This window comes from Carcharodon carcharias, chromosome 1 (assembly GCF_017639515.1).
Source record: "Carcharodon carcharias isolate sCarCar2 chromosome 1, sCarCar2.pri, whole genome shotgun sequence".
In the NCBI taxonomy this organism is placed as follows: domain Eukaryota; kingdom Metazoa; phylum Chordata; class Chondrichthyes; order Lamniformes; family Lamnidae; genus Carcharodon; species Carcharodon carcharias.
In genome coordinates, this window is record NC_054467.1 from 176,774,101 (window position 1) to 176,789,952 (window position 15,852).

The following is a 15,852-nucleotide window of genomic DNA, read 5'->3' on the forward strand; positions in this document are numbered from 1 at the left end:
TGTTCTTTAGAATGGCACACACAGATCACACAAATAGCAAATATTTACACTACTTCATTTCACACAAGATAACATGCATTGGTTCAAGGTAAACATAAAACAAAATAAAGGTGGTCATTGTCAAAGTTACAACTGTATAAAGTTAAAGTTAATGGCTCCAAAAGACCACAGTATCATTAACCAACAGTATTGTTGTATTGGCAAAGGCACCACACTGATCTTGGGAATCATTATTCTGACCATGATCACTTTTCAGGATGGTTGATATGCAGCATTATAGGTAATGGCAATACCAGGCTGAGACTAGCACTCATTTATAAACCGAGTGCACCCAATAATATGACCACATTTGTAGAGAACTAAATTAAAGCAATTCTTTGCCAAAACATTCAGTTGTTGAGATTCAGATTTGGGTAACCAGTTTTTCCCTGTAAAGGTAACTTCCATGTTTTGTACATTAAAATAAGGGATCCCACAAGTGGACAAAGAATTTCTAGTTGACATAACAACCGTATAGCAACTATGTAGGCAAGAAGCCGTTGGGGAAATTTGACTCAAAGAACATAGTGGAGACAGATTCAGCAAGGCCTTCAAAAGAGAACTGGACAAATATCTGAAGTGAAAAAAAATGCAGGGCTACAAGGAAAAAGCAGTGAATTGGGATTAGGTGGGTAGCTCTTGCCGAGAGCCAGAATGGACAAAATGTACTGAATGGCCTCCTTCTGTGCTGTAACCATTTTATCATCTTGTACATGTATGTTTTTCCAAATGCACTGGGGCAGTAAGGAATGGAAGTTGTGTAATTGGTCTCTTATTACATTAATGAAAAGACATGTTCCAAAGAAATTTTAATGGCAGATGCCAACCATCTTTTCACTTTGTAAAGATTGTGTTGTATACTGAAAGGATATGAAGCTCCCAGAGGAATAGAAGAGGATCGGAATTAAAAAGATCTTTTTGGAGGGAGGAAGGGGAAAAAAACTTACATCTAACTGAATGAGAATGACATCCTCTCCATTCTGAACCTGCAACTGAGGAATAGCAGGCAGTGCATCCTGAGATGCTGACATAGCTAAGACAACAGCCAGTGCCTCCTCCTCCTCTGCTTCCATCTTTTCTTTGCATTTCTGATTCTGATCAACATCATCATTGTAGGTACAGTCAGTCTCTGTCCTCTCGGGAGAAAGCACGGCAACTTCAGATTTAAATGTAACAGTACTATCACACATAGGCATTGATGCTTCAAGCAGATCTTCCATACTAGAGTTCAGTTCTGCTGAAGTATCCAGGCGAAAAGTATCTTCCACTGGAGTGAATACAGTTTCATCACTAGGAATAACTGGATTGCTACCACAGTGGTCACTAAGCTCGAGATCTTTTAGTTCAAGCATCATACAGCTTCTGCTTAAATCACCTGGAGATTTCCCTGCTTCATTCTGGCACGGCCGTGATGGTTTTGGTCTGTGGATCTGACTGGAGGCAGGGGGCCGTGCCTGGGTAAAAACTGGAGATAGCTTTTCAGTCTCTCTACCTCCAGTGACATCCTTAGGACAGTTGTTTTGAATCTGAAGAGAAAACTTTCGCTGTGCTTTCGGGGACGACAATGCAAATTTGCTAGGAACAAAACCCTGAGGTCTTAGTTTGGAACCATCAATAGCTGTTTGTCCAGCTAAAGGACTTGATGATGATGATGATGATGGGGAAGGCAAAGATGGAAAGGAAGGCTGGGAATGATTTAACGCCGTCATCGATGAACATGAACTGATACATTGGCTCAGTGGCCTGGGACGTGCTTGAATGGCTGTCTTTGGTTGTTCACAGGGCACTGTTGTCAATGGAAGTCTTGCAGACAAAATATTTCCTAGGATCTCTTCCATTTCATCTGGGTTCACACCAGATTTAGGATCATGATCAGGACTTAACATACTTTTTATTGCTCTTCCAGATAACTGCACTGTGTTCACTGGGGAGTTGCCTTCTGTGGCATATGGCGAGTTCTGTGGTGCTGAGGGCTCTACAAAATTATGTCTTCCTTCCATGGTTTGATCGTCCTCAATACCTAACTGAATGGCTTCAAGAATGTCCATTTCCTCCGCTATAGCCATCAAGCGCCGCCGCATACGTATGTAATGGGTTGAGCTGGTTACACTCAGCATGTGTATAAGTTTCACAAAAACATGAGGCACTCTTGCAACCATCCTGGCAGCACTGAGAAAGACTCTCCGAGACATTTTCCCAACCATTGAATGGGAATTGTCAATAGACTGCAGTGCAAAGTTCAAAAGTGACAGTAGCTTCTTGTATCTAGAAAACAAACCGGAACATCATAAGAAACAAGAACTTCTTTATTGTCCATTTCTAAACCGATTGCAGAGAGAAACTTATAGATCATAGATTTTAAATACGTAATGTTCAGGCAATGCATGGCATCATTTCAAAGTAAGTGGTTCAGGAAAATTTTTCTCTATACGTTAGCAATTGTAAGCAGTAACAAAGCCACAAGTTAACTTAAGTACTTAGATTTGACTGTTCTCAGGTCTTACAATAAATGCCTTCAAGAACTGCATGTTTGCTGTTTTAATAGTTTTACAATGGCCAGCACAAGGCAATCACAAGTTGAGGGATTTTTGGGCTTTACCAACAAAATTTACTAATGCTACACAACCCATCCTCCAATAGCTCAGTAGACCTAATTTCACACAAAAAAATTGCCACTGCTCTGCTGTGGTCTGATATCCACCAAGTAACCTCCAACAGCACCTCAGATGAAGGAAGTTTTTTTTTTAAAATTCATTCACGGGATGTGGGCTTCACTGGCTGGCCTTTATTGTCCATCCCCTGTTGCCCTTGAGAAGGTGGTGGTGAGCTGCCTTCTTGAACTGCTGCAGTCCAGGGAGTTCCTGGATTTTGACTCAGCGACAGTGAAGGAACGGTGATATATTTCCAAGTCAGGATGGTGAGTGACTTGGAGAGGGGCTTCCAGGTGCTAGTGTTCCCATCCATCTGCTGCCCTTGTCCTTCTAGATGGTAGTGGTCATGGATCTGGAAGGTGCTATCTAAGGAGGCTTGGTGAATTCCTGCAGTGCATCTTGTAGATAGTACACACTGCTGCTACCGTGCGTCGGTGGTGGAGAGGGTGAATGTTTGTGGATGTGGTGCCAACCAAGTGGGCTGCTTTGTCCTAGATGGTGTCAAGTGTCTTGCGAGTTGTGGAAGTTGCACTCATCCATGGGGAGTGTTCCATCACACTCCTGACTTGTGCCTTGTAAATGGTGGGCAGCCTTTGGGAAGTCAGGAGGGGAGTTACTTGTCACAAGATTTCTAGCCTCAGGTAAAGTTCTCTCTCTCAAATAGCTCCTGGGTCCACTCACTACACAACTTTCTATGAACAATGGTTTCGTGGACACCCTAATCTAGAACTGTTTAATATCATCTCCTCGGTCCTATTTGTGATTGAGACTTATCTTGCCTAATCGCTTTGTATTGCCTATGCAGCCTAAATTCCCCCTTTGTACCTACTTCCATGTACATTTTGGTTGTTACTCTGGAACCAAGCCCACTGCTTCAACTTTTTATTAACTCTTTCCATCACCTGGTTGTGCCACCTTCATTTCTCCCCTCACAGGTAGGTTGCTGCCAGCCTCCACCCTCCCCACATCAACTCACCACTACATTACTTCCTTTATACTCTCTAGCCACCACCCAAAACTGGACCCTTTATTAATATAGATACAGCTATATTCTGCTTCGCAGCATTTGTCAAAGCACTCACAGAACCATCCTGCCTTCCAAGTAACTTGAAGTGCCCCATCCTCTTCTCTCGAGAACTTGTTGCACAGTACACCTACTGGGAGCTACCTTCAACTTCCTACTCATCCCACTCTTCACTGTTCCTTACTCAGGTGGGGGTTAATCACTGCCCTTACCTGCATTTCCATACAAAACGTGTATTCACTTGTAAATAACGTCCTCACTACAATTATATTCTACTGAAATTTAGACTTTGACCAAGACTTGGCTCACAAGTGGCAACACCTTGATTCTTCCTGAAGTCTTGCACCTAGCTCTGCTTATTGACTATTGTGCACCAAGCCTCAATCTTTTGCTCTCAGAGATAGCCTTCCTCCCTTATCTCTAACAAAACCTCACCCTCTGATTTTAGTTCTGCAGCTCAGATCCCCTTGCCCTCATGTTCTTCCTAAATCTCCCACTTCATATAAGCCATTTGTATTTATGGCCACTCCCTTGACTTTATCACCACCCATGGTCTGTCTTTTAAATGGACTGATCTCTAATGAGGCCATCTCCAGCCATCATCAGCCCTCTTGCTATTTAATCTCTCCTGCCTCTACCCCAATACTGTACTTGTTTCTAACCTTTTCCAGTTTTGACGAAAGGTCATCGACATGAAATGTTAATGGTTTCACTTTCCTGCCTAACTGGAGTACTTCCAGTATTTTCTGTGGTTATTCCATCTCTAACCACATCCCTCAGCATTCATAACTCTACCCCTGTCAAAACTATATCCCTCAGCATTCATAACCCTTACCCCTGTCAAAACCACAGCATTCATAATTCTTACCCCGGTCAAAACCTCTTGCACCTTCATCTGCTCTTTGCACGATTGAGGAAAAAAAATTCAAGTAATTTATGCTCTCCAACTCGCTAAATTTTGGCCCTCCATTCATAATCGCCTTGCAGCTGTAGGTTTGCTCAATCCCCTCTCCAACCATACTTTCGATATCCTTGTCTGGATCAAAATCTTCAGTCCCCCATCTTGACTGTTCACTTGTACAGACAGCATCTTTGCTCCCCGAGAGGAAGGGGCAAATGTTTATCTGGCACACAACTGGTTTAGCCACCATTTCCAGATGTGGTTGGACCAAGCTTTATCATCCTCTGCTGTCAAGAGGATTGGAGAGTGGTGAATGACTTCAGCAAAGCCAGACCCCGACCCCCCGCCCCCCCGGTATCCTATTTCCTCACTATTAACCAGCTCCTTAAACTTCTGTGTGCCCTACTTTGCTCTAATAAGTTAGAAAAACTCAGGGATCTTTGTCATCATGATTAAATTATCCATTTAACTGTTATGACTTATTAACCCCACTTCTCAGTGTGCCATCCGAACTGCCAACCAACACCTGAGCTTACTTCAAACTCCTGTCACTCATTCAGTTCTCACCCATCAACCCCCATTTCCAGCTTATTCAGCAGGTCCACAACTTGCTCTACTTAACTGTGCATGTGCAGATATTAGAAGTGTCTTACCAAGTAATGGCTGCCAGTTGTTTTTTTATTTGTTCACAGGATGTGAGTGTTGCTGGCAAGGCCAGCATTTATTGTCCAACCTTAACTGCCCTGAGGTGGCGTGGTGAGCCACCTTCTTGAACCACTGCGGTCCAGGAGGTGTAGGTACGCCCACACTGCTGTTAGGAAGAGAGTTACAACATTTTCACCCTGCAGTGAAGGAATGGCGATATAGTTCCACAAAGCATGATGGGTATGTGGCTTTATTTTAAAAATTCTTTCACAAGGAGGTTTGATGGGGAATTTAATGGTGATGGTGCATCTACTGCCCTTGTCCTTCTAGGGACAGAGGCTGGGGGTTTGGATGGTGCTGTTGAAGGACCATTGCGGGTTGCTGCAGTGCATCTTGCAGATGGGGCACACTGCTGCCACTATGCATTGGTGGAGGGGGGTGAATCTGAAGGTGGTGGATGGGGTGCCAATCAAGCAGGTTGCTTTGAGCTGGATAGGTGTTGAGCTTCGAGTGTTTATTGGAGTTGCACTCATCAAGCAAGTGGAAAACATTCCATCATACTCCTGACTTGTGACTTGTAGATGGTGAGCAAGCTTTGGGGGGTCAGGTGGTGAGTTACTCAGGTGAGAATTCCCAGTTTCTGACCTGCTCTTGTAGCCACATGGTTGGTCTAGTTCAGTTTCTGGTCACTGGTAAGCTCCAGGATATTGATAGTGCCTACAGCCTTGCCATAACAGGCACAGCAAAATTCAGGCCAATATCTCTTTCTCCTCGTGGATAGCGCAAAGGCTACAGGGTTTGACAATATTCTAGCAATAGTTCTAAAGACTTGTGCTCTAGAATTTGCCGCACCCCTAACCAAACTGTTCCAGTACAGCTATAACACTGGCATCTACCTAGCTATGTAGAAAATTGCCCAGGTATGTCTTGTACACAAGAAGCAGGACAAATCCAATCTGGCCAATTACAGCCCCATCAGTCTACTCTCCATCATCAATAAAGTCATGGAAGGGGTCATCAACAATGCTATCAAGCAGCACTTACTTAACAATAACCTGCTCACTGACGCCCAGTTTGGGTTCTGCCAGGGCCACTCAGCTCCTGACCTCATTACGGCCTTGGTTCAAACATGGACAAAAAAGAGCTGAACTCCCGAGGTGAGGCGAGAGTGACTGCCCTCGACATCAAGGCGGCATTTGACGGACTGTGGCATTAAGGAGTCCTATCAAAACTGGAGTCAATGGGAATCATGAGGGAAACTCTCCACTAGTTAGAGTCATACCTAGCACAAAGGAAGATGGCTGTGGCTTTTTGTTGTCAGTCATCTCAGCTCCAGGACATCACTGCAGGAGTTCCTCAGGGTATTGTCCCTGGCCCAGCCAACTTCAGCTACTTCATCAATGAACTTCCTTCCATCATAAGGTCAGAAGTGGGGTCGTTCACTGATGATTGCACAATGTTCAATACCATTCACGACTCCTCAGATACTGAAGCCATCCGTGTCCAAATGCAGCAAGACCTGGGCAATATCCAGGCTTGGGCTGACAAATGGCAAGTAACATTCACACGACACAAGTGCCAGGCAATGACCATCTCCAACAAGAGAGAATCTAACCATCGCCCCATGACATTCAATAGCATTACCATCACTGAATCCCCCACTATCAACATCTTGGGGGGGGGCTACCATTAACCAGAAACGGAACGGCACCATTCATATAAATACTGTGGCTACAAGAGCAGGTCAGAGGCTAGGAATCCTGCAACCAGTAACTCTTTTCCTGACTCTCAAAAGCCTGTCCACCATTTACTAGGCACAAGTCAGGAGTGAGATGGAAGACTCCCACTTGCCTGGTGTGCAGCTCCGACAACACTCAAGAAGCTTGACATTATCCAGGGAAAAGCAGCCCGTTTGATTGGCATCACATCCACAAACATTCACTTCTTCCACCACCAACGCACAGTAGCCGCAGTGTGTACCATCTACAAGATACACTGCAGGAATTCACCAAGGCTCCTTAGAAAGCACCTTCCAAACCCACAACCACTACCATCTAGAAGGACAAGGGCAGCAGGTTGATGGGAACACTGCCACTTGAAGTTCCCTTCCAAGTAACTCTCCACTCTGACTAGGAAATGTATCACCATTCCTTCACTGTCGCTGAGTCTAAGTCCAGCAACTCCCTCCCTAACAGCACTATGGGTGTGCCTACACAACATGGACGGCAGTGGTTCAAAGCGGCAGCTCACCACCACCTTCTCAAGGGCAACTAGGGATGGGCTATAAATGCTGGCCTAGTCAACGAAGCCTACATCCCCTGAATGAATATTAAAAAAAAAATCTCTGCTCTCATCTGTCTTGCAGCTCCATTAGAATCCCAGCAAATAAGTTCCTATTGCCAAAGTGCTAAAATGGCCGTAAGTTTAGAACAAGATTCACTGACTTTGTCTGTGGCGCATTATTCTCATCATCTATAATGTGTAGTTACATCAACTCAACTGTCATTCCATAACCCCATACTTTTCCTCAATACATCTTGCCCCTTAGTGACATCATTCAGACATGGATTCAGCTTCCACATGTATGCCAATGACAGGCAGCTGAGCCTCTCTTTGCTGCTGCAAGACGACTGTTTAACATTCAGTTTTGGATAAGTCACAATTTCATGTAGGTAAACAATGGGGACACCAAAGCTATCACTCCACCTTGTGTAACACTGATCTGAGCTTATGACTCAATACCACAAAGTTTATCCCTTAGTAACATCACCGGCCTGCGCCCTACCTCAGCCCATATGCTGCTGAAACCCCAATTCATGTCACTATTCCATTGCTCTGCTGACTGGTCTCCCATTCTCCCATTAAAAACACTGTTACCCGAATCCTATTCTGCACCAAGTACCACTCACCAAACTTGCTTCTCGCTAATGTACATTGGCTCCCATTCCCGTTGCCTCAAATTTAAAATTCTTACCCGTGTTTAAATCCCTCCATGGCCTCATCCCTCCAGTCTTCTCCAGTGTTGCAACTCCCCCTGAATTCTTCGTTTTGGGTTTGAGTGTGGGCAATTGGAAATGTATGAAACCAGAATATGAGAAACCCAACTAAACTTTGGAATTTTCTAATTCCTTATTCTTCTCCATGCTCCTTGTTTCCATAAAACCCACATATTTTGCCCTATCTTTTGAATACCCTTCCCAGTTAATCCCTCTTTCAACTTCACATTGTCTTCCTCATTCCTCTGTAAAGCTCACTCGAATATTTTTCTAGATTAAAATACAAATCCAAGTTGTACAGTAAAGCTAATGTTTTAAAAAGCAGCCAGTACCTCCAACTGCAGCTCAATAATGATTATTGATCAGGATTCTCCCATGTATAAATGCTTGCAACCTCTATTCTTTATAGCGGACCCCTGCTTCTGTATTATGCACTTCAAAAGGCAAATCGTGGATTAAGAACGTTTCAATTCATACTACATGCTGTGCAGTCTGTGGCTGGCTCATAAGTTTAAAAAATGCATGTTCCTTTCTATATTGCACTACAGAATATAATTGTTGGTATGGCTAGCAAGTTTCAAACTTTTAACATGCATCATAAAAGAACTTCCATTAATTATTTTGTTCCATCGCCAATTTAATGCATTTCTATGGTGACCACTTGCATTTTGTACAAACCACAACTTTTTAGGCTGTACCTTTGACAGGCTGGTTAGGATAATAAATAAACAGTTGCAAAGGAAACAAATTTAAGTTACACTCGAGTCAATAAGCCAATAAATCAAAGTTGGATCCTACAAAGTTTATTAATGGCAGCCAGTATGCATCTCTAAAACGAATTCATTGCATTGCAGAGCAGCTGTCATCTGTCAGAAGTCAGACTAGTAAAGACACTGGATCACAGCTCTTTGCTCAAATCCCCTGTTAAATACAAGTGCCAACAAACCTACCAAAGCAGACATGCCTCCTCCCTTATAACCTGTAGGTCTATTGAAGTTCACTATTGTGAACTAATATTTAGCTCACAGGAATGCCTGAGGTTTTGCAACTGGTTCAGTATCTCATACCAAATATTTACTAATGTTGACAGTTGCACATAAATCAAAGTTCATGCATAACACTACAGGGAATTAGCTCCCTAATGATGAGTCCAAAATTACATTTATTTTAAAAATAAAAGCAGGGCACTGAAAAATACAGCATTTAGTTTAGTCCATATTGCTTACTTCAGCAGAATCTATATGTAGCTGTGGACATAATCAAATCTTAAAATTACTGTCTCAGATGTAAAATATATAAAGACACATTCCTATCAAGTTTTGAAGGCAATATAAAAGAAATACATTACCTTTCTAGCACAAGTTCTGTTTGAGCAACTGGACCCTCACTGCCAGAAACGATGTGAGGATAGAATTCAGCTGGAAATTCCAGTAAAAGTCTGTCGATGAGACACAGGCGGCCAAGCAAAGCCTGCCAATTAGTGGATTCTGTTGAGGTGCCCAGAATACAGTTTAAGACATAGTCAACACCTCCAACCCCAATGGACGCTATAAGGAGAAAACAAGAGTGTTACATTTAGGACTACATTTCAAAGGCAGGATGGCTAATGAGTATTTTTTTCCCTACATCTAGCAAATATAGGTTACAAGGATATGAATGGAAAGCCATGAATGGAGAAAACATCATCACAGAAGTGCTCACTGACTACAGTAGCTCACGTACCAAAATATGCTAGCTTTCACTCTCTTCCCTCAATTAAATTTCCTGTTTAGGGACATAGTAGGCTATTCAATTAGGTCATAGCTGATCTATACTTCAGCTCCATTTACTTCCCTTTAATCCACATATCACCTAATAAAAATCTGATGATCAAGGTCTCAAAAATTTCAATTGACCCCCAGAAACACTTTTTGGGGGAAAATTATGGATTTCCACTAAAATAAAAGTACTGTGGATGCTGGAAAACTGAAATAAAAACAGGAAATGCTTGAAAAACTCAGCAGGTCTGGCAGCATCTGTGGAGAGAGAAACGGAGTTAATATTTTGAATCCAAAATGACTCACCTTCAGAACAGTTCTGAAGAGGAGTCATGTTGGACTTGAAATGTTAACTATTTCTCTCTCCACAGATGTTGCCAGGCCTGCTGAGTTTTTCCAGCATTTTCCATTTTTATTACAGATTTCCATTCCTCTTTGTATGAAGCTCTTTCTGATTTCACTCCTAAATGGTCTAACTCTATTTTTCATTTGCAACCCCTTGTTCTGGATTTTCCTCACCAGGGAAAAAAAACTTCTCTACGTCTGACCTAGCAAATCCTTCCATGATTTTAAACACTTCAATTAAAGCACCTCTCAATCTTCTAACCTAAAAGGGAATAAAAGGCAAGGTTATACAACTTGTCCTCATAACTTAGCTCTATAAACTCTGGCATCATCTTGATAAATTTCTACTTTCCCATCCTCCATGGCTAATATATACTTTTGAGGTATGATGCAGTCCGACCAAGGATCCGTACAACAGAAGTATCACTTTGCATTCCAATGATAAAATTTAAATGTTCCATTCACCTTCTTGACTTTTTGTGCCTATGCACTGTGTGTACATCATTTGCCAATAAGAGAAAAAATCCAAATTGTCTTCCTTAGGACTCAATTACCAACATTGAACTCTATCTACCACAGTTTTGTCCAGTCATTTAATTTGTTTATGTCCTTTTATAATTTTTCACTACCATCTAACACAATTCACTATGCCTCCTAGCCTAGTGTCACTTTCAATACAACTGCAGATCCCTGGGGAACACCAATCATGGATAAGTTGTCAAGGTAATCATCCAACAACACAAAGAACGGATGCAGCTCCCTTCTCGTCCTGTGAACATGAATCACCCAGCCAGAAATGTAGATCATATTGCAAGGTTTCCAGACTGATTTTTAATGGTGCACATTACAAGACCGGTATCTCCTGTGAAGAGGTCTCCCACAAGGTTTTTGGGCACAGTAATGAGATTCAACTTTTCAACCTTCCAGGTCTGCAGGCTAGGTTGCTTTCCAGCATTTTCAAACTCAGATGATAAGCCATTTCAGGAACCTCACTGGATGCACAGAAAAAACTGGTCACACTACGCTAACCAGAGCACATCTCCTTTATCCCTACTCTGTCTTCAACCTCCCAGAAAATTATCAACCCATGCCACAAGGATACCTTCAAATCATGTGCTTTTGTAAAAATATTTCTTGTGCGGAACCTCAAACCTCTGCTGGAAGTCCATTAATATACAGAAATAGATAGGCACTCTCCTGTCTACCAGGTTGGTAACCTCAAAATTAAACCAGATTAGTCAGGCATGACTTATCCATCACAGTACCATTCCTACACCTTTCTGGCAGCTCATACTTGCTCAAGTGCTCAGTCATTCTGTCTTTGATAGTTGTAGAGATGCTACTGGAATCTAAACAGAAAACTGACAGATCTGTAGTTTTCTAGCTTCTCCTTTCTTATAGGATAGTGACATTGCCAAAGCGAAAGGCACAATTCCCAAATCTAAAGAGTTTGGGAAAATTATGACCAGCACATTAACAGTTCATTTTAGTTTACTGTTATCAACTTTTTTCATGCCTTCAAAGCTTGCCTTAATTGAATTTGAATTCTTCGTGATTCTTCTTTCTCCCTTTCAAACTGGAGATAAAAAATTCATTGGTATGGTCACTATTTGCGATCTGCCACTTTACAGACAAATTGTTAACTAATTCTGGTTTGTTATTCATCACTAAATCTAGTATAGCCTTAATCTTTATAACTTCTAAAACACAATGTATATTGGGACAGCTTTCATGCACATTTTAGAATGTTGTTGCCTTTACTATCTGAGCTATTCTGTAACTCACATATTCTCAGAATCTACCTCTCACTATAATCACATTTTCTGCGACATGTTTTTCCAATCACCTACTAAAATTAGTCAGGTGGCCTCAACCAATCAACAACAATTACTGGGGTACTGTCGAGTCTAACTATCCATGCTCTATGTTTAAAACGGCTATCACATGTATTGGTGATTTATTGTCCCAAGGAAGTCACCACAAACAACCATGCTTGATCTTATCCTCGTTCAATGAGTGCACCTATTTCCAGCAGGGCCAGCTCAGGGGTAAGAATCCTGCCTAATATCATCTCGGACAAAGTGGACACAAGGCTAATTTTGGATCATCTCCACCAGTACCTCCAGCCTAGATAGACTAAGTTTCACCCAAGATCATACATAGGAAATTTCCTGATCTGTATAGAGCACTTTGGTGCATCTTTGTAGACATTCACGTCTGCAGAGGCAGAACCATATCCATTATATACAGCCGTATAATTATTGCCAACTTTCAAGTCAACTGCCTGGGTGGTATCGGATTTCAACAGCTACATAGCCACATCTATGAAAAAAATAACAACCCATTTACAATTGCAGAAGATGTGCAGTATTACTTAATGTCCAATTCATGCTGTATCCTATTAAACCAAAGGGATTAAAGGGATTAATGGTTTTGCTCCTATCAGCCATGAGTGACAGTTTAAAATTAAATAGTTTTTCTAAAAAAAGACACTTACACAAAAGTGCAGCACTAAATACACAAATAAATTGCAATACCAACTGTTTCTTGCCTGATTTAAGGATTTCTCTGCTCACAGCAAGCTCTCCTGACTGGCCTTTGCACAATTCCAACAGTGTAGAAACAGAAAGTTGACTTGTACGACTGAAAGTGCAAAAAGGGTGACAATGTAGTTGTGTGCATATTATTGCTTTTCTAACTTAAAAATGATCACATTGCTATTTCCGAATACCTGTATAATTTATATTAGAACAAAATTTACAGTTCAACAAGGTAAAATATAATTCTTAGAGATTTTGAAATATAGGTCAACTGAATACACCTGAAAAGTAACTTTTCAGATTCTAGATGTGCAAGTAGTTTCAGTAAACAGCTCAGTTATTGCTATAAGCCAAGAATGATTGTTGCAATAGTCGAATCAGGATAAGTTGGAAGGATAAAGCCATAAAACTTCAAATAAACCAATATTATGGCATCAAAATATTTTAGTTCAAGAAACCAATTTATTGCAGGATTAGATTTTTAACAATTGATAACTATGGCAAATACTAGAAGATTACTTCAAGATTCAGGCGAAGAAGCTGGTGGTAAAATAACTAGATTTACATTTAATGGGTCAAATTTAATTGCAGGAAATCTAGATACCTTTTGAAAAAAATCACATTTTACTTTTTGTTACAGTTTGGGTCATAAAGCTGCCAATACCTTCAACTGTGTTGCTAGTAAAATAGATGTTTGTAAGGAAGAAAAACAAAAAGTGTGAAGTAGTTGAATTTGAATTTAAAGTGAGCAAATAGATCGCAATTTGGATTGAAGCAGGCAAAAAAATTGCATGTTCGTAACCAGAGGGCACAGAATTATTATAATTGGAAAAACAACAAGAGGGGAGATCAGGAGCATTTCTTTTTAAAAGCAGATATTTATGATGATTGGGAATTCATTGCCTGAAAAAGGTGGAAGCAGACTAACTTTTAAAAAGGAAAGGATTCAGATGAATACTTGAAAAGGAAAAAAACTGCAAGGCTATGGGGAAAAGAGCAGGGAAGTGAGTGTGTCTAATTAGACAGCTCTTTCAAAGAGGGGGCACAAGCATGAAAAGCTGAATGGCCTTCTGCGCAGTATGATTCTAAAAGGAAGCTGTGGAGCCTCTGTAGAGAGAGTTCATAGATCAAGGGCATTAATTTACCCTTAGTCACAATATATTGAACCATAGCAAATGGTAATCAAACAATTAGAGTAACTGAATGGACAAAACTCCTCAAAACAAATTGTCTTCAAATAATAATAGCCAAACAATTTTCAAGTTTTAAAATGAACATATATGAGGAATTGCAGCATTTAATAATGCAGGTGCAAGACTTCATAAAATATTTAAAACTCCATTTTAGGACACTACCCAACCACCATTGCACATGATAACCAGAAAACATTTTAAAGAATTTTCCAAGTACAATGAAGCCAATGCTTAATTTTCCTCACTGGTCAGGGATATCTCATCTAGCTTTATAACTGCATGACCAGTTTGCTTCCTATGATATGGCATTCCAGAGATTACTCATGCTTACCAGTCAAATACAGCCAAGTTCTCCAAAATGAAGAGTGTCACTGCAGCAACCCAATAAACGGGTAGCCACTTATGATCATAAAGTCACAATCAGCTTTTACTTCATGGAGTTCAGCTGTCACCCCAATATGTTCATTTAACTACCCATTAACCAATTTAAAACTTTTAATCTGCAATTCAAAATTAAGTATAAATATCAAATATAGGTCTCTGTATTTAGTGAATTAGACACTTTCATATATTTCTAAATTCTAAAACTGTCACTTTTCTTTTCACTGAGTTACCTGTTAGCATCTGCACATTTGACCAATATAGTTTCAACCACAGGCCTGAGAAGTCGTTGAAGCCGTGACTTTTCTGCTACTGCATGACAAGGTGTGTAGACCAACATGGCTCGTAAGGTTTTCTATCAAGACAAGAAATTGAAAATAAATTCATTTTGCAAGCTAATACAAAAGTATGAGCAAACACCAAGAACCTGTTTTGTGGAGGTATTTTTCTAAATAATTTGACAGGATTTGTTATCATGTCACTGAGCAAACCAAAAGAAGTGTGATAAAAGTTGGCCTATTTATTTATATTTTGTTATACAATTAACCCATCGATTTTAGTCTTAATCATTTTTAAAACCTGATGTATAAATGGTGTGCAGTGCGGTCAAGGAATTATATATTTATTAACTGAACTAAATGAAATCAATATTTGATGCAAAAAAATGGTGATAGAAGTCGAACTATCCTTTGGTGCACAGATACATGCTTACCTCACTGATATATTCATAAGCAAACAGCCTAACACCACCAGACGTCAAATTCGTGTCAACATTCCACACTTTTTCCTTTGCTTAAGACAGCAAAATTGTAAGCAGATCCTTAACATTCAAGCACTACCTTGTGTCCATCAAGAAATTAGCTATGATGCCATCTTATCTGACAAAATATCTGATCTATCCAGGCCAGAAGAATATTTGATTTGTGCCGTGTACACGTTGAAAGGATTTGGGGCGGTGGATGGCTGGAGTCAAAAGGTAATCACTTGCCACACAACACCCTGCCTCTGATCTGCTTGTATAGTCATGGTATTATGTTGCTGGTTCAATTAAGTTTCTCGTTAATGGTAACCACCAGGATGTTGACTGTGGGTAATTTGATGGAATAAAAGCAAAATGCTGCACATTTGAAATAAAAACAAAGTGCTAGAAAAACTCAGATCCAGCAGCAACTGTGGCGAGAGACATTAAAATTCAATATGACCCTTCTCAGAAACTCTTCCGAATTTGATGATGGTCCTGTTGAATGTCAAGGGTTAGGCTCTCTCTCTGGGGGGTGGTTATTACCTGGTACAAATGTTAAAATTGTCACTTATTACTCAAAGCCTGATTGTTGTCTTGGTCTTGCTGCATGCAGGCATGGATTGCTTCCTTATGAGGTG

The 15,852-nt window shown here is 40.8% G+C and overlaps 1 protein-coding gene across 1 annotated transcript in view; it reads right to left on the reverse strand.

The window, feature by feature from the left end:
• map3k1 (mitogen-activated protein kinase kinase kinase 1, E3 ubiquitin protein ligase) overlaps window positions 1-15,852 on the reverse strand; it is a 126,006-nt gene that overhangs the window by 16,920 nt on the left and 93,234 nt on the right. The window contains exons 11-14 of the mRNA XM_041184588.1: window positions 14,706-14,827; window positions 12,910-13,001; window positions 9,605-9,803; window positions 987-2,304 (exon numbers count right to left, since the gene is read on the reverse strand). Coding sequence (XP_041040522.1) covers window positions 987-2,304; window positions 9,605-9,803; window positions 12,910-13,001; window positions 14,706-14,827 — 1,731 coding nt within the window. The remainder of the gene's footprint in view (window positions 1-986; window positions 2,305-9,604; window positions 9,804-12,909; window positions 13,002-14,705; window positions 14,828-15,852) is intronic.